This window comes from Hevea brasiliensis, chromosome 11 (assembly GCF_030052815.1).
Source record: "Hevea brasiliensis isolate MT/VB/25A 57/8 chromosome 11, ASM3005281v1, whole genome shotgun sequence".
In the NCBI taxonomy this organism is placed as follows: Eukaryota; Viridiplantae; Streptophyta; class Magnoliopsida; order Malpighiales; family Euphorbiaceae; genus Hevea; species Hevea brasiliensis.
Genome location: NC_079503.1, coordinates 15,183,266 through 15,202,649, shown reverse-complemented (window position 1 = coordinate 15,202,649; position 19,384 = coordinate 15,183,266). Strand labels below are relative to the sequence as shown.

The following is a 19,384-nucleotide window of genomic DNA, read 5'->3' as shown; positions in this document are numbered from 1 at the left end:
AAAACCGGATTTCGAACAGTCAATTTTTGTTCAGGGCCTCACGAGATGACCTTACCGGCCCACATAAACATTGTTCAGGACCAATTCGGTTCATTGAATCATTGACCCAGACCAGTCCTGAATTTATCCCCTGCCAATCTCAGTTCAAGGGACCCAAACTGACCGGGCCAGGCCTGTATATAATACAAGCTTGTTAATGCAGAGTAGGAGCGTACAAAGAAATTGGCAAATTGATCAATTCAACCAATCTGAATAAGTCTAAACAGAAATTAGTGATTTTATATATTTAAATATTAATTATAAATAAGCTGAATTTTCAATTTGAATTTTGACGTGATAAAAATTAGACCTCTTAAATACGCAAATAATTATTTTATTTTTATTTATTTTTACTGAATAATATATTTTAAATTAATATTTTATTTTTCGATTAATATATGATAATATTTATATGAAAAAATTTTAACAAAAATATTATAAAAACTAAAAAAATATTAAAATAAGTAAAAATCACTTAAACTAAACCTAATCCGCTTATTGTAAAACCGAACATATGTTACTTTGTAATTTAATTTATTGATTTCAGTTGAATACTTTTCAAATTAACTTTTTCGATTTGATTTAGTAAAATACAATGAATCCATCCAAACCGACTCATGTATACTCCTAACGTAGAGTACTAGATGCTGCTGCGTCTTTTTTTTTTTTTTTTGAAGGGCTTCAGTTGGGGGGGGCGGGGGGAGGGGGGGGCGGGCTTGTGGAGGAAGTGTTGCATGCTTCTTGATTTCAAGCAATGGAGAGGAAAGAAATTTTAACTTCAAAAATTAATAAGCATAGTCTAAAATCACATGAGAAGCTTGGCCATGTCTACATCAGATCAAGAATCTGATACCTCAAATAAGTCCTCTATAAACAAGACAACCCCAAAACCCTCTTCCCCTTTGCCTTAAACCTCCTTTTTATCTTCAGTGCTTGGTTCTCCTTGGTTTCTCGTCTCTTCGCCTATTGCAATGCTGCCACGATGACCTGCTACAATTCAACAGTCATTTCCTAACTCAAATTTCAAGGAAATTCAGGGCAACAAATTTGAATCATTACCTGTAGGTGTAGGGATTCGATCACTGAAGCCAACTCCATGAGTGGTATTAGCAGTGCCTGATAGCCTCCCTCGGAATTCACGTTGGAATGCTGTGTTAGTGGCCATTCCTGCTTCATTTTCTCCACTGGTCATGTAACTTTCACCACCTGGCCTCACAGTTGGTTTTGGCAAGTATGCCGTCGACCACGATCCTCCATTCGATCCCGCTAAGGCCATTATTACATCCGCCTGAAATAGATTAGGCAGCACATGGTTGTCAAAGGAATGACATGCTTGACTAACCTATTCAGCTATGAATCAAATTAAGTAAATACCTTTTTAGTGAATAAAAAGGAAAAAGTCCTACGTAAGAGTTAAGCCACTGAGTTCTCTTCACCAGAAATTAAAAATACAAACATAAATAGAACACTAAAAAGAATAAGAGAACAAGACAACACAGAAAAGGTGGATGTATCTCAGTAAATAGCTCAGGAGAAAGAGATGTATATCTTGTGTCTATGGATAAGCTTGTGCATGGCAGCTTCATCACGACATTAAAGCTCAAATTTATGCAGGATTTAAATTACAGGAAATAAATCCACACAATGCAAACATTGGTGTCCACAAACATGTCGAAGTATCAGAAACAGGCAGAAATGGGTAGTATAATACAGGAGGATTAGATTCAGGAAAAGTCAATAACAGCGTTTAGGGATGTCTGAAAGTAGTTAGAATTGTAGCAGCTTCTTAGGTTGTTACAGATGGTTACAATAAGCTGTATAAATACAACTAGAAGGCTAGATGTAAGGCATTCAAGAAATATCAAGAAAAATATCTTACTTCGAAAATTACTGTGGAAAGAATAATGGTAAATTTCAACTGCTGGCAAGCAAACTATCGATGACAGGAAAGGAAGCATTAAGAGAGAGAGAAAAACATAGCATTATTTCCTTGCATAACATTTGTTGCAGATAATCATTCAAATAGAGAATACATAAACAAATTAAGATGAACAAGATTCAAAAGAAATACTTGAAGCAATAAAGTTCAGTTTACAACTAAGGAGAGAAACTGCACCTGAAACAGAGATGGTTATGTGAGTGCCACTAGACAATACTAAAGGGAAAATAACGCAAAGTTGAGTTATCAATAATCAACACCCCAAACAGGAAACCATCGGCAGACACTTAAAAGTACCATAAAACTCCAGGTTAAATGACATGGCAAAAAAAAAAATGAAGATACAAAGAATTTATTCACATAAAATATCAAATAACCACAAAATCTAGGTATCACAGTGTAGTTCTTTGTCAATGACCCTTTTTTTATAGATAATCTTCACCATAAGAAACCGAAACTGTCAGTAGTAAGTTGTCTAAATTAACACTCTTACCTCCAGTAAGTAAATAAAGAAATTCTAGTAAAGGTCTATATTGCCCATAGTAAATAAAGAAATTCTAATGAGAAAATTCACCACATTTTCATATGTCCAGCTGTGAAGTCATTCGCAATTGGTTTACTTAACAGACAGGGTAAGTATTGCCTACACCAAGAGCATTACATCAAACCAATGGGTGGGTGCCAAATACCTGGAGTGCTTTATACTTGGCCAATGAATTATTGCCTTGTACTCCAATTGTTAGTTATTCACCCAAACTTGGCACTCATCTATTGGCTTGGTGTAATGCTATTGGTGTAAGCAAGAATTTTCCGGACACAAAACATATAGCTCAAATACAAGAGAATTGATCTAATGAACAGAAAATACTAATGATTAGCACATCTACCATTAATGCATATCGAAAACTACATTAGAAGTAGTGAAAACAACCATATCAAATAGTAGAAACCAACCACAAAGTAGAACAAGCCATTTTCTAGTTTTCAATCCATTTCATTAGTGTTGCTCCATTCAAATCAGTAACATGACTCAAACTGTCTCTTAACTTATTTAGAGCTAAGATAAGGAGTGAGGATCTTTTATTTCTCCTTCAGATTTTAAGGACCTCTGAGAAAGTGAACAAAAGAGTTCACCAAGAGGGCTGAGCAGTGCATGTTTTGCACCTGGGAAAAAACCTGGATCATGATAACTGCTTAAGCAGGTAGAATAAATGTTGAGGCAGTGGGTGTAGAATAGGCTTTGAGGCGTGATGAATCACTATCTTTAAGGTATTAATTGCCCCCACTAGATTGCTGCAAGGTTATGGCAATATACCTCCAGGATACAACAAAGCCTGAAATCTGCAGACAGCAACTCCTGAAGATTTCCCTTAAGAACTCTTTATATGAACTGAATTTAGAGAGACTAGAAGAAAAGAAGAAGAAGTAGAAGTAGTATATATCTGGATTGAAAAAACTCATCCATATTTATAATGAATGAAAAGTCATGGCACCTTTACTAGATAGACACATCTGTCTATCTCCAATAGATACAACTGTTTATGTAATAGACATGTCTGTTTATTAAAAGATACCTATACAAATAGTTGTGACTATTTGTATAGAATAGACATGTCTGTTTATTAACAGATACCTATACAAACAGTTGTGACTGTTTGTATAGAATTGATATGTCTGTCTATTAACAGACACATCTATTTGTTAAGTGCCATAATAGAATAATATATATTGAATTATATATATATATATATATATATATATATATATATATATAATTCTATACATATTTCACTCTTGCCATTCCTTCACTTTCTTATATTTTAACAATATAGAAATTCTTTCTCTCTATACTATCTAACATACAAGCTATTTATAACAATCCCCCACTTAGCTTGTATTGTTAGATCCCATTGTTTCATGCATAATGAAAAGTATCTTTCGATTTAAACTTTTCCTTAGTGTAAGTATTTCAAAGTTCTAAAGAAATCATGGTGGCCTTAGCTTAAACCTAGATTCCTATTAAATAGAACCGGAAATACTACACACACGAATCAATTAGTTCAACTTAAAAAGTTCACCAAAATTTTAGCACGAATATGGCCTTGTGCTACCTCCTGTTTTCATGAACATTTACAAAAGTTATTCTCACTTTTGTTGAAGCGGCACCACTTCCTATGTTCATATAGGTGAAGTTTCCTTTGTAATAATTTTAAACTTCATTAAGAGTATAAACACTCATCCTCATTCCATTAACTTAGTACATTAAGTACTTTAATTACACTATTTACTAATGACTTGTTGTTACCCTTTAAACTTTATTTAGTAATAATACTATAAAGTAGGGTTCCCATCATTAGTAAATTTAATGGAATATTCTAAATCCTAATCAGCACATGTGCTTATGATCATAACTCTCGAGAGCCCTTTTATTAAAGGATTTGCTAGATTATTATAGGATTTAACATAACCATGGTAATAACACCATTAGAGACTAATTGTCTTACATTTTCATGTCTTAAGCTTATATATATATACTTTCAATTGTATATTTTACTATAAGCTTTAACCATCATGATTTGACTATCACAATATAAAGAAATAGATAGCACAGGTTGTGGCCACAACTTAATATCCGATAACAAGTTTCTCAGCCATTCTACTTCTTTACCTACATTCGCCAAAGTTATAAATTCGGATTCTACCGTAGAATAAGTTATACAAGTTTGTTTCTTTGATGCCCAAGAAACAAAACCTCCACCTAAAGTGGACACCCAACCAAAAGTTGACTTATTATCCTTAGTAATACATATCCAATTGGTATTTATAACACTTTAGGATCTCCAACCATATTTGTTTCACTAGTCAACTATATAATCACATGTTTATAACATGAACCCATAAATAATTCACAGTCTAGGTTTGTACCTTATTTGCAAAAATAAATTGCTCCATAACTTGTTTAAAATGAGAGTATCCAACAATAAAGAACCAAGCTAAACTTGCACACACACACAAATGCATACTCATTTGTTCTTTTGTCACTTCTTACAAATGACTTGTAAGGCTCTTATTTTTACTACTCAAAATGTACCAACCTTTTGGCCAATTAGTTCATCTCTTCATGCATGTAACTATTTAGAAGAATTGCATCTTTTTATTTAGTTACATCTTTTGGCCAAGGGACATAACTCTTTGCATAGATACAATTCTTTATATGGTTTTTATACAATTGAAAACTTATCACAGAATAATCTATAGTTTATAATTCTTTTTTTAAATATCCAAAAACCCTTGAAATTTCTTTTCAATATTCCACACTAGGATTATTAGTATATCTTGACAATTTCTACATTGCAAAAGCAATATCAGGAGTAGTGCAATGCATAACATACATTAAGCTACCAATAGCACTAGCACACTCAATTTGAATAATTATTCTACCAAAATTTCCAGTCAATTTGTAATAAACATCATATGGAGTATTTACTTCCCTCAATATAATGAAATTGAAAAAGAGTAAAACCCCCACTATGTTATAGCTGGGTAGTTTTAGGTAGATCCCTCAAGGATAATAACCAAAATATAAATCTAGACAGCAATTTTAAAATTCTCCCAAGAATAAATTAAAGAATAATAATGTTAATTGTTGGTAAAAATGAAGAGAAGAGACAAAAAAGAAAAGTTAATAGATTTTTTGTTCCAAAACTACTATTTATAAAGCATTTGCATCTCTTCAAACATATACAATAGTTCACTTTGTATCTATTAGAATAATTGCATCTGTTCACTTACACCTTTTAGAATAAAATATAATCGTTTGCTTTGTATCTCTTAGAACAATTACATCTGTTCACTTATACCTTTTACAACAGATACAACCGTTTACTTTGTATCTCTTATAACAATTACATCTGTTCACTTATGCCTTTTTGAACATATACAACCGTTCATTTATACCTCTTAGAACAGATACAACCATTTATTTATACCTCTTAGAACAGATACAACCATTCACTTTGTATCTCTTAGCATAATTATATTTATTCACTTATACCTCTTAGAACATATACAATTGTTCACTTATACCTCTTAGAACAGATACAACTGTTCACTTATACATCTTAGAATAGATACAACTATTCACCTATACCTCTTAGAACAGATACAACCATTCATTTATACCTCTTAGAATAGATACAACCATTCACTTTGTATCTCTTAGCATAATTATATTTATTCACTTATACCTCTTATAACATATACAACTGTTCACTTATACCTCTTAGAACAATTACAACTGTTCACTTATACATCTTAAAATAGATACAACTATTCACTTATATCTCTTAGAACAGATACACCTATTCACTTTGTATCTTTTAGAACAATTATATTTGTTCATTTACACCTTTTAAAATAGATATAGCTATCGGTAATGAATAGTTCATTTTGATGCCTTTTAATGAACATACATAACTCTTTCAAAACGAGATAAATTTTATTATCACTAATATTTTTAACAATATCCCCACCTAGTTAGTGATAAACACAATTAATATGAATTAGGATTTATGCATATAAAAGTGTTTTTCGACTTATGCACATAAATCTTATTACCTTCTTTATCACATTCACCATGAGCTTTAGCATCATAATATAACCTTATATTTCTTCAGACATATTATCAAGTATTTAGAATTCAAAATATTTCATAATGAGAAATTTATCCATACCTTTTTTTTTCTGTATTATATTCGAATTCTAACGAATTCCAAATTTCTTTTGGAGACTTGACAGAGGTAAACAAATCTTATAGCCTATCTGATGAGTTGTTGAGAATATGACCTCTGCATGGCAATTCATCTTCTTTTCCTGATCTGCTTTTACCTTCTCAGTGAACATAATTTGTTCCTTAAAATGATCAAGTTTCATGAACTCTTGATTCATCACGGAAACAGCCTTAGACTCTATTGCGATTAATACCTTAAAATTGTTGAGGCAGTGGGTGTAGAATAGGCTTTGAGGCGTGATGAATCACTATCTTTAAGGTATTAATTGCCCCCACTAGATTGCTGCAAGGTTATGGCAATATACCTCCAGGATACAACAAAGCCTGAAATCTGCAGACAGCAACTCCTGAAGATTTCCCTTAAGAACTCTTTATATGAACTGAATTTAGAGAGACTAGAAGAAAAGAAGAAGAAGTAGAAGTAGTATATATCTGGATTGAAAAAACTCATCCATATTTATAATGAATGAAAAGTTATGGCACCTTTACTAGATAGACACATCTGTCTATCTCCAATAGATACAACTGTTTATGTAATAGACGTGTCTGTTTATTAAAAGATACCTATACAAATAGTTGTGACTATTTGTATAGAATAGACATGTCTGTTTATTAACAGATACCTATACAAACAGTTGTGACTGTTTGTATAGAATTGATATGTCTGTCTATTAATGACACATCTATTTGTTAAGTGCCATAATAGAATAATATATATTGAATTATATATATATATATATATATATATATATATATATATATATATATATATAATTCTATACATATTTCACTCTTGCCATTCCTTCACTTTCTTATATTTTAACAATATAGAAATTCTTTCTCTCTATACTATCTAACATACAAGCTATTTATAACAATAAATGCTCCTAGAGCACACATAAGGGTCATCCTGATGGCCTCAAGAAAGTAACTACACAGCCATATGGCAGCACCAAAGGCAAATTTCTAAAAGACTGGAAATTATTAAGGTCAAGCAAAGGAAACATTTGTCACTCAATTTGATTCCAGGCAATGACTCAAGTATGGCTGAAGGCCTACAGCAATAAATGGATGGATGGCATGAAGAACTAGGTAGTGCATCTTCGTAAGAAACTGTTGCCTGCTTAGCAATGGAACCACACCCACCCATCCCCTTGCCCGCCGCCCACAACCCACCACCAACCCCCCCCCCCCCCCCCAACCAAAACCCCCAAACAATATGTTTGGCACATATCAAGCAATCTCTTGAACATGAACACATAAATCTTTTTTTAGAAATACTACATTTCATCTATTCTCTTATGAGATGTAACCATCAAGACCTGAAAGCCAGAACCCACTCTTAATCTTTGCATGCTGTGGCAATGCCTACTGATTTGCAAATAATTACACCTTCAATAAACACAAGCTCTGAATCATTTAAGCATGCTAGAGGAAGCTTTAACAAAGAAGCACAGCTAGGAGAGTTGTTATTGTTCATTAAAAATAAATAACCCCATGATTACTGTAATCCTAAAATAAAATTTAACAGCAACTCAAGGGTGGGAGAAACTTGCACTTAATTTTAAGCCCATTTAGCAATATGAGGCAGCTTTGTACTTAACTCCGCCTAAGTCGTTTGTACTTAGCGGTCCCAAGCCAGATAAAGGAGGAGGGTTACGGTGACAACCAGCGTAAAAATTTCGTCACATCTTATGATATGGATTCAAATGATATAAGCATTAGGGCGTCCTCTACTTACAACGCGCTACATCGGAACCAGGGTCTAGTGAAAAATATGTAAGGGCGTAAGGCATTCACCGAAAACAATGCGCCATGCCATGCCGGTACTCGGGTGTGGTGTTAAATGAGCAAGGGTTCCCATATCATAGACAGTGTGGCTAAAGAAGTTAGTCATAGGACAGATAGTAGAACAGATAGTGGACCAGAACACAAGATAGGCATAGAGAACAATAGAAGATATCATAAAAGGAGATCAATTAGGAAAGAACAGGATAGGAGGAGAATTAGGGTTGGCACTTGGAATGTTGGATCACTTACAGGAAAATTAATGGAGCTTGTAGATACCTTAGAAAGGAAAAAGGTGAATATTACTTGCATTCAGGAGACTAAAGCCCTGTTTGGCATTGAGTTTCAGAACCTGAAACTGTTTTTCTGAATAAAAGCACCATTTTAGATCTTTGTTGAAAAGCGGTTTGAAAAAGCTAGTTTGTTATTTTAATGTTCTTATGACTAAAAGATCAAATTTAATTTTTAATTATTTTTAGCACTCTCTAACTAATATATTTAAAAATTGATTTTCTCAACAGATTTCAATACTAATGTAAAACAGGCCATAAATGGATAGGAGAGAAAAGTAAGGAAGCGTGATTTCTGGGAAAGGAGATGAACAGGACATGAAAGATCTTGCAATAGCTGTGAAAAGAGTAGAAGATAGAATTGTACTAGTAAAGCTAGTACTAGAAGGAAAAACAATAAATATAGTTAGTGCTTATGCCTCATAAATAGGACTAGATAGTGAGAGTAAACAAAGATTTTGGAAAGATTTGGATAATCTAATGCAAAGCATACCAAATGAAGAGAATGTTTTCATCGGTGGAGATTTGAACGGACATGTGATAGGCAATGTTATGAGAATGTTAATAGAGGTTTTGGTTTTGTCAGTCGAAATTAGGAGGAAAAAAGTATCCTGGATTTTGCTATGACATACAACCTAATACTAGCAAATACCTACCTTATAAAAAGAGAGTCACATTTAATGACTTTTAAAAGTGAGCAACATAGAATCCAAATTGACTTCCTCTTAACCAGGAAGATAAATAGAGCTCTATGCAAAGATTGCAAGGTCATTCCAGGAGCGGTTTCAACAAGCCAACATCGGTTAGTGATATTGGATGTCAAGTTTAAGAACAATTTAAGTAAGGTTAGAAGAAATAGTGTAGCTTGAACAAAGCGGTGAGAGTTGAAAGAAGTAAAGCAAATGAAGTTCAAAAATAAGCTTCTCGAGTCTGAAGCATGGAAGCTAGATGTGGAGGCCAATGGTACGTGGATACAGATAGCATCTAAGATTAGAGAAGTAGCTAGAAAAGTACTTCGAGAGTCTAGAGGACATGGACCACCCTCAAAAGAGATATGGTGATGTAATGAGGAAGTACAAAAAACAGTGAAGAGAAAGAGGGAATGATATAAGAAATTATCTAAGTGTGATAATAATGAGACATATGAACAGTACAAGATAGCAAAGAAAGAGGCAAAAAAAGCAGTTAGTCAAGTAAGAGCACAGGCCTTTGAAAAGTTGTACAAGAAACTTGAAACTAAAGAATAAGAGAAAGATATTTATAGATTAGCAAGGAGGAGAGAAGAAATGTCAAAATCTCAATCAAGTTAGGCACATTAAAGATAAAGAAGGAAAAGTGTTAGTGAAAGATGAGGACATTAAAGAAAGATAAAGAAATTATTTTGATGATCTTTTTACCAATAGTCAAAATGGTAATAGTGTGAATATAGACTAAACAGAGCAATAAAAAAGAATGTAAATTATACTAGAAGGATAAGATCTTTAGAAGTAAAGGAAGCACTCAAGAGAATGAAAGTAGGTAAAGCTGTGGGCAGATGGAATACCAATTGAAGTGTAAAAGTATTTGGGAAATATGGGAGTGGCATAGTTAACTAAATTATTTAATAAGATTTTAAACTCAAAGAAAATACCTGATGAATAGAGGAGTATTTTAGTATTCATTTTTTAAAATAAGGAAGACGTACAAAGTTGTTCAAACTATAAGAGAATTAAACTTATGAGCCATACTATAAAGCTGTGGGAGAGAGTTGTGGAACATCGACTACGTCATGACACTTCTATCTCTCCTAATCAATTTGGCTTCATGTCTAGTTGTTCAACTATGGAAGCGATATTTCTCATTAGAAGCTTGATGGAGAAATATTGAGATGTGAAGAAAGATCTACACATGGTTTTTATCGATTTAGAGAAGACTTATAATAGTGTTCCAAGAGATGTCTTATGGAAAGTGTTAGAACAAAAGAGGGTATCTATTAGGTACATACAAGTGTTGAAAGATATGCATGGAGCAACTACTATTGTGCGCATGAGTTGGGGGTGGGGGGACACGAGAGTGTCCTATATCAATTGAATTACACCAAGATTCAGCTGTAAGCCCTTACCTTCTTACATTAGTTTTAGATGAATTGACGAAATATATACAAAAGAGTATCCCTTGGCGCATGATATTTACAGATGATATGGTTCTGATACATAAGACGCAAAAATGAGTCGATAGAAAGTTAGAGCTTTGGAGAAGTACTCTAGAGTCAAAGGGCTTTAAGTTAAGTAGAACGAAGATAGAATACATGCATTGCAAGTTCAGTGAAGGCCAAATTGGTGATAAGAAAGAAGTTAGTTTGGATGGAGTGGTATTGTCTCAAAGTAATCACTTTAAATATCTCGGATCAGTCTTTCAAGTAGATTGGGGATGTGTCGAGGATGTTAGTCATAAGATTAAAGCCGGATGGTTGAAGTGGCTACATGCCACGAGAGTTTTATGTGATCGCAAGATTGCCAATAAGCTAAAAGGAAAATTTTAACGTACAGTCATACGACCGGCCATGTTATATGGTAGTGAGTGTTGGGCACTAAAGGAGTCATATGTGTCTAAGATAAGAGTTGCGGAGATGAGAATGTTAAGGTGGATGAGTGGCCATACTAGACTAGATAAAGTCCGTAACGAGAGTATTAGAGAAAATGTAGGAGTGGTGCCAATTGAGGATAAGTTGAGAAAATAGAGATTGAGGTAGTTTGATTATATGAAGCGTAGATATACGGAGGCTCCAGTTAGACAGGTAGAGCACATTAGGTTAGATGATAGAAAGAAAAGAAGAGGTAGACGTAAACTGACCTGGAGAAGAGTAGGACAACATGACCTAGAAGCATTACACATTTCCGAGAATTTAACCCAAAATCGTTTAAAGTGGAGAAAGAGAATCCATGTAGCCGATCCCAAATTTTTTGGATAAAAGCTTAGTTGAGTTGAGTTGAGACAGCTTTGTTCTTGAAAATTATGCCAGCTTGTCTATACTCAACCTCAAAAACAATAGTCCAGTGATATCAGCCTTTAGATGATTTAGCAACAGTCAGGCAGTATACTTAACACACACAAACAAATTAAACATGCCACATTCAAAAGTGAGCCTCCAAGAAGATAGCCATATAAACGACATAACAATGATGGTTGTGTGCTTCCACCGAAATTATCAATCTTGTCTATGAACTAAAAGCTGCATATTTGCAGAATGCATTAGTGAAAGCAAGCACAACAGCAAAATGATTGCATAATAACAAAAACACATTTTTCTCATCCAACACCAAGTCTAGAGGTTGCATTCAGTTATAACTAAGATGGACATATTAAGCTCAGGGCCTCAGGCAGCCAAGGTAATGTTAAGCATTCAGATTTTTCTCAAGATGGTTTGATCACAAAAGCATTGAAAGCCAGCATAGGTATTCCTCGGGCAAGCAATGCAAGTTTTTTCATAGAAGAGGCAGTAGCAACCATTACAATTAAACAGAGTTACATTTAATGTTAGAGAGGAGGGAAAGAGAGAGAGAGAGAGAGAAGCAAACCTTGTTGGGGTGGACATCATCAAAAACATGAGCTTGACCACCATAAAATATAGTCATTTGACGACTAGCAGATGTTAAACCCTGTCGACTGTCACATTAATAGATCATAATATAGCATTAAATTTCCTTTTAGAAATTAAAACCTTCAAGTATAACATAAGAAAATAGTAAGACAATGGATCATATCATTAAATTTACCCAGGAGGAGTTGAAGATTCTGGCTCTGAAATATGTGTCCCAGACTTAGCTTTGCTGCCACTTGGCAGCACCCCTGATGAAGTTTTCTCAGACATGACACTGCCAGCATTGATGGAACTCAAAATTCCAGGGCCTTTAATTCCAGTTCTAGATCCTTCATCAGCAGCTGATTGAGAAATGATTGATGGACCAGCATTGACGTCCCTGAATTTATTTGCAGGTACTTGATGCATAAAGGGGACAAACTGACCTGCACGAGGAGGATATTGTATGGCTGCTCCCACGGGAATAGACCTATCCCATTTGGAAACATTGGCATCAAGTCTACCGCCAGCAGAAGATTGCAGTATAAGAGATGCAGAAGTTGGTCTCATTGGTTGCATATTATAGAAAACTTCATCATCATTGGACCTTCTAGGTCGCTCTCCTCCACCTCCATTCTTGAGCATCTGAATTTGAATGGGAATTAGTAAACATGAATAACAAAATCCACGTAAGGGTTTTCGACATTAAAAACGAAGGAGAACCACATAATCACAGCTTACCTTCATCAAATGCTGGCTTTCAAGCGAGTCATGGCCCATCTGCGGAAAACCATCCCTAGTAGATCCCGTGAAGGCAGAATCCGAATTACTTCGCTTACTTCCTGCTAATCTGTTGCTTATCTCAGGACCAGAGATATCACTCCTTGGACCATAAAATGGAATCCCTTCTAGATGATTTCCAGCCTGCCTTTCTATTGAAATTAATGAGAAATCAAACTCCAATGCCAATGGATAGAATCTCCAAACAAGAAAACACAAGTACTCTCTAAGGATGGCTTTTCAACAATATAATCAAAAGAAAGCCTCAAGATCAGTAAGTAATGTGCGCTAATTGAGGCCATAATGGAAAGAGCCCATAAGAAGAAAAGAGCAAGGTCATAGAACTAAGAGCATTGCATAACCAAAATGCAAAAGGGACTAAGTAGCAAACATGATGCTTTTCCCAACACTAATATGAATAAAATTAGTAAATATTTTACGTTGAATCAAATTCAAATACTGTATCATCAAGTTATGACAAGCAATTTTCAAAAGGAAAAGAGTAAAATGCACATTTTAACCGTCTTTATTCTTCAATAGGAAACAACATTAATTAAAGAAAACCATAGAACACCACATTAGCAAAACCCATCAACTGAAGCAAATTAATTATAGGAAAAAAGAAAAAAGAAACCACAGAAGGTGGCAAGTCAGTGCAAATTGAGCTTGCCGATTAGGATGAGTAACTTAATAAAACAAAGAATGGAGAAATAATGAGAACCTACAAAAGCTACCAACCCCATTACTGACCTCACCAAAACTAACCCACAACAGAAGATACCAGCTACACTACTTGAAAGAGTCTTTCTACATCACCAGGTGAAAATCACAACTACGCACACACAAAGACAGTTCGCCTATCTCGAAACAAAATTCGGAATTACCCAGTAAAATAAGAAAACGAAGGGAATAAAGAAAGTCATCCCTACATGAAGATGAACTATTGAGTTGGAAAAAAAGGGTTTCCATTTCACTAGATGAAGATCAAAACACACTTAAAACTTGTAAAAGAAGGGATCAAACAAAAGCAAACGAATAACATCAACAAAACCCAAAAATAGTAGATTTGAAGAAGAGAAAGAAGACATTAAACATACCAGAGGCAAGATCAGAGGCGGTGGAAAGAGGACCACGGGCACCACCAGAAGAGGCAGCCCCAGCAGAGATAGAAGCAGAGGGAGACGCATCAGCGTTCTTAGGGGCATCGGTGTTAGCCGGCTTCATGCCGAGGAAGTCATGAAACATTGCCTTGACTTGGTGGTGATGGTGCTGGGTGTTAGTAGAGTTAAGAAGACTGATACCGGCGCTAATATTAAGAGTAGTGTTGGCATTGTAAGCTTTGCTTTGTTGAGCCATTATCAGAAGTGGGGGCATTTCTTCATCTTCACCATATCACGCTTCTGCTGCTTCATATCTGCTCCCTTTCTCCTTTACCCACTTCAGCGAATATAGAGTGAGCTGAGTGACAGAGAAAGGGAAAAGAAAAGAGAGCACGATTTACAGAAAAGAAAAAAGAGAGAGAGAGAGCATTAAAAGGCAAAAGGATCTTTCCTCCTTATTTCTTTGAATTAAGATGGGGCTTTTGCGCGTTTTGAGTGCTGGGTTGTTTTGTCCTAAAGGGTATAAATGTTGTGTCTCTGTATCTGTGATTTCTTTTCTTAACTAGGTTTTTTTTTTTTTTTTAATGAATGCATGTTTATTTTTTTTAATTAATGATTTCTTATTAAAATTACAATTTTTATTTATAATGTAATTATTTTAAATTTATTATTTAATTAAAATATAAAAATTCAATTTATAAAGTATCATTTGTGCCGATGAAAGTATTTTTAAAAATAAAAATATTATTAAATATATTTAAATTTATGAAAAATTAATAAATAGACATAACTATTATTGTTTGTTTTTTGAACATGAAAAAATATTTTTTGAATATGACGGTTATTACCCCATTAGGCTTAAGGCTCATGATTATCAATTGATGTTCTTGTTTAGTTTAATATCATAAAAAAATAATATACCATCAAATTTGAAATGATATCTAACGAGACAAATCATTAGACATAACTATTATCATTCATAAATGACTAATAGATGAAATATAAATAATAAAAAAAAAATTTACCTAAATCCAGTCTATTATAGATCCAAGATACAAGATATATAGCAGGATTCTATTAAATAAATGATAAATCAAGTCTATACAAGAATTTTCTAAATAATAGATTCAAGTTTTTTTAGAGTTTGTTCGAGAATACTAGCTTTCTAGTAGCAATTAGCTATTCCAATAACGGTAAATCGTTAGATGTTATTATAAATGATGAGTTGTTTATATAGTAATTTAAAGTAGAAGTATTCGATAAAAATAGTTGTTAGATTAGTTGTTAATGTAAAAATAATAGTATTATCTTTTTTTACTCTAATCAAAATATTAAATACTATTTAAAAGCTATGAGTAGTAATATTTTATGATTTACGCATTTAATTTCTAAATACTAATATAAATATTTAAGGTCAAAACACTAAATATTATCATAAAAATTATTATCAAACAAAGCTCAATAAGAGAACTAAAAAAGTAAAGACTCAAATCTGAATTTACCAAATAAGTAATATGTGGGTGAAATCATATTAGGCAATATCAGAGTTGAGTTGAGCTTAAATATTATGATACTTATCTTTCAAAAAATATATATTATGATACTTGATTTAAATTCACTTGAATTTATCTCAGTTGTAATTTTATATTAACAACAAATTTTATCTTTTTTCTTTATTAGTGATAGACTCAAGTTCTAAGTATTTTGAATCTTCTATTAAATTATGTTAAAAAAAAATGAATTTGATTATATCAATATTAAAACATATAATTATATTTTACATATACATAAAACACATCCACTTATCCTAGCAATGCAATAATAAATAGTTTATGTAAGATATCTTACTAAAATAAAAAAAAATCACCAAACTCTTTTTTTATAATTAATTTTAATTAAAATTTCATTTTTTTCTCACATTTTTTAACATTTAGAATACTAAAAATATGAGCCTATGAAAAATATTATTCTAATAAAAAAAAATCAAATTATTCTTTTTTAAAAAAATTGCTTTGTATTTCCTAAACTTTAATCATTTTACTGAAATATGAAAATACACATAAATATATATATATTAGTTTAATATTATAATTAAATAATAAAAAAATATTTTTATATAAAAAATATTTTTTATATTTAATTTATTTTTTATAAAAAAATAAATTTAAAATTAAAATTTTTATAGTATTAGACGATTCTACTACTAATTAATCTCATTTAAAAAAATTTTATATAAAAAATGTGTGAGGAAAAGGTAAAAACGCTAATCTCATTTAAAAAATGTTTAAGAAAAAGGTCAAAAGGAAACGCGTGGAGGGTATTAAGCAGGGAGGTGTGAGAGTACTGGCCACTAAAGAGAAGATAGAAGAAGCACTGATCCTCATCACGTTCAAGTGCGTCTGTCGACTGACAACAGCACCGCTCCGCTGCACTCCACCACCGTCATTTTTCTCGCCGCCTTTTTCCCACATTGGCCTTCGTGCAAATCACCTCCTTTCTTATTACCAATTTTGTCCTTCACTTCCTTCAACATTTACCACTTCAACCTCTCTCCCATCGACTTAAACTATGAAATGCAATTTGAATCCAATTTTGAAGACTTAAATGTTTTGGTAATTTTCATCGTAGGGATAAATTAAGATAATTAATTTCTTTTCAATTAATTTTCATATTTGAATGAAAAATAAATTATTTTTAATTTAAAATATTTTTAAATTTAAATAAATAAAAATTAGATATAATTTTATAATAATTTAATTATTTTTTTATAAATAATTTATTTTAAAAAAAATCATTGTCTTTATTTGTGATATCTCTTTCCTCACATATATTTATTAATTTTACACAATTTTTTAATTTAGGATGATTTTAATACCAATTGTAACATCTCAATCTCAACATACGCAGATAACTTTTTAAACTCAAATCATTAGGCTTAAATAATTAACTTAAATTATTTTAATCATTAAGGTTTAAAGTATATAAACCCTAAATTTTAATTAACTTAAAAAGTAAGGGTTAGAATGTAATGGAAAGATTAAAATATATATATTTAAAAAAATAAAAATTATTTAATTTAAAATTTTGATGATATAATTGTAAATTTCATTTAACGTAAAAAAAAAAATTTAATAATTTAGCTAAAAGAAAATTTATTAATTGTCTAAAAGAATTAATTATAGCAGGCACCTCAATAAGAAAACTTATATTTGAATAGAGTGTATGGAATTTTTTAAAAATAGGGTAAAGTGATGGAATGTAAAATATTAAACCAATTTGAAGAGTTATAAAAATTAGGGGTGTTCGGTTTCAGTTCAGTTCAGAATTTGTCTAGGAGCGGGAACCAAACTAAAATTCGAAATTTCGGTATGGTTCCAGTTTGATTATTCATTGTCTTAGGTTTCAGTTCGGTTTCTCGATTCTTCGACTCCGATTCAGTTCAGTACGATTCCAGTTCGGTTCTCGATTTTTACAATAATTTTATATAATTATTTCCTTAAAAAGTCATACTTGAATTATTATTTAAGTTTTGAATTGAGTTATTAATACATAATATATCTTTTAGCTATATCTAAATTATATAATATTTAATTATAATGTGCATATATAACTTAGGATTAAATATATTATATAATATAATAGTACATCATATAATATATATTTTAACTATTTATTAATCATATAATATTTAACTGTAAGATACAAATATAATTAAAAATTAATATATATATATGTATATTAATATAAGATAATAATATATTTATAATTAAGAATAATAAGGTAATTTAATGTATTTATAACTAAAAATTATTAAGAAAATATAGAAAAATGGAATATAATATTAAGTTATATTTAGTTCATAAATATATATACATACATTAGTATATATAATTATATTGAAAGTATATAATATATCTTAAAAAATATATAGAAAATCATTTATATAAATTCAATTTTCGGTTCGGTATAGTTTTGGTACTGTTCTGGTTTGGTTCTTAGTGAATAACTATAATCGAAAAAAAATATGATAATAAATTCAGTTCAGTATAGCTTCCATCGGTTCCGTACGGTTTTTCGATTCGATATGGTTCCTTCAAGAATCGTGCACAGCCCTAGTAAAAATAAAATTTTTGGAGGTTTTAAAATTTTAAAAAATTTTATTTTCTTAAAAAAAAAAATTCTATAAACAAATCCACCATTTTAAAAAATCGTATCTTATATTTAAAAACTTCCATCTAAATATACAATAAGATGTAAGGAGTGGAAAAGCTATAAATTTGGGTTAGGTTTGGTAGAGCATAATATAATGTATTGTAATCAATTATGTAATGTAATATATTTGTCATTATATTTTTATATTTAATTATAAAATAAAAATATAAATGATATAATTTAATGATAATTTTGATTTTAATATTTAATTTATTTATAATATTAATAATAAATGATAGCAATTACAGTAATTGATAATCAAATAATATTGTTACTTAAGTGGTGATAGGGGTGGCGACAATTGTGATGGTGGTAATACGAGGTGGTGATATTGATAATGGCTAAGTGGTGACAGAGGTGTCAGTGACTAAGTGATAATAATTGTGATAGTAATAATAATGTAATAACAAAATGATTATTATAGTGATAGTAAATAAAAAAAATCAAAATAAATAATAATGACTATAATTATTTTTATATATAACAATCATTACGTTACTTTAAATATAATTAATTATTTTAATATATAATTATCATTTCATTACATAAAAATTTTTTATGTTAGCAAATAATATAATTATATAAATAATATAATTATAATTATATTATAATTTTAATTATATTATATTAAATATGAGCTTGGGTCTTTCTTCTATTCATTCTAAAATTATTTATCTTCGTAATAACAAGAAAATGAGAACTAATTTCTGTTGCATATTCCCTCAATTATACACTATAACGTGACTGAGATATAGTGGCAGATTCGTAATTTAGGTGAAAAACATGGGCCTTGAGTAGAAGCCAAATCCCAGTGGACAATGATGAATGGGGGTGGTTCGCGGATGCGGATGTGGGCGCCCACAGTATCATGCAGGTAACGTATTACGA

At 31.5% G+C, this 19,384-nt stretch overlaps 1 protein-coding gene across 3 annotated transcripts; it reads right to left on the bottom strand.

The window, feature by feature from the left end:
- Nucleotides 1-796: 796 nt before the first annotated feature.
- LOC131168854 (protein TIFY 8-like) lies at nt 797-14,767 on the bottom strand. 3 transcript variants are annotated; one of them, XM_058129963.1, is made up of 6 exons: nt 14,282-14,767; nt 13,146-13,336; nt 12,601-13,049; nt 12,403-12,490; nt 1,099-1,327; nt 797-1,029 (listed from the first exon to the last, which is right to left on the bottom strand). In XM_058129963.1, the coding sequence occupies exons 1-6, from the start codon at nt 14,556-14,558 to the stop codon at nt 947-949; spliced, it is 1,317 nt and encodes a 438-aa protein (XP_057985946.1). In that variant the 5' UTR covers nt 14,559-14,767; the 3' UTR covers nt 797-946. The 3 variants fall into 3 exon arrangements, with proteins under 3 accessions (XP_057985946.1, XP_057985948.1, XP_057985947.1); XM_058129965.1 differs by having other exon boundaries at nt 797-1,013; XM_058129964.1 differs by having other exon boundaries at nt 797-1,026; nt 14,282-14,766.
- Nucleotides 14,768-19,384: the final 4,617 nt, after the last annotated feature.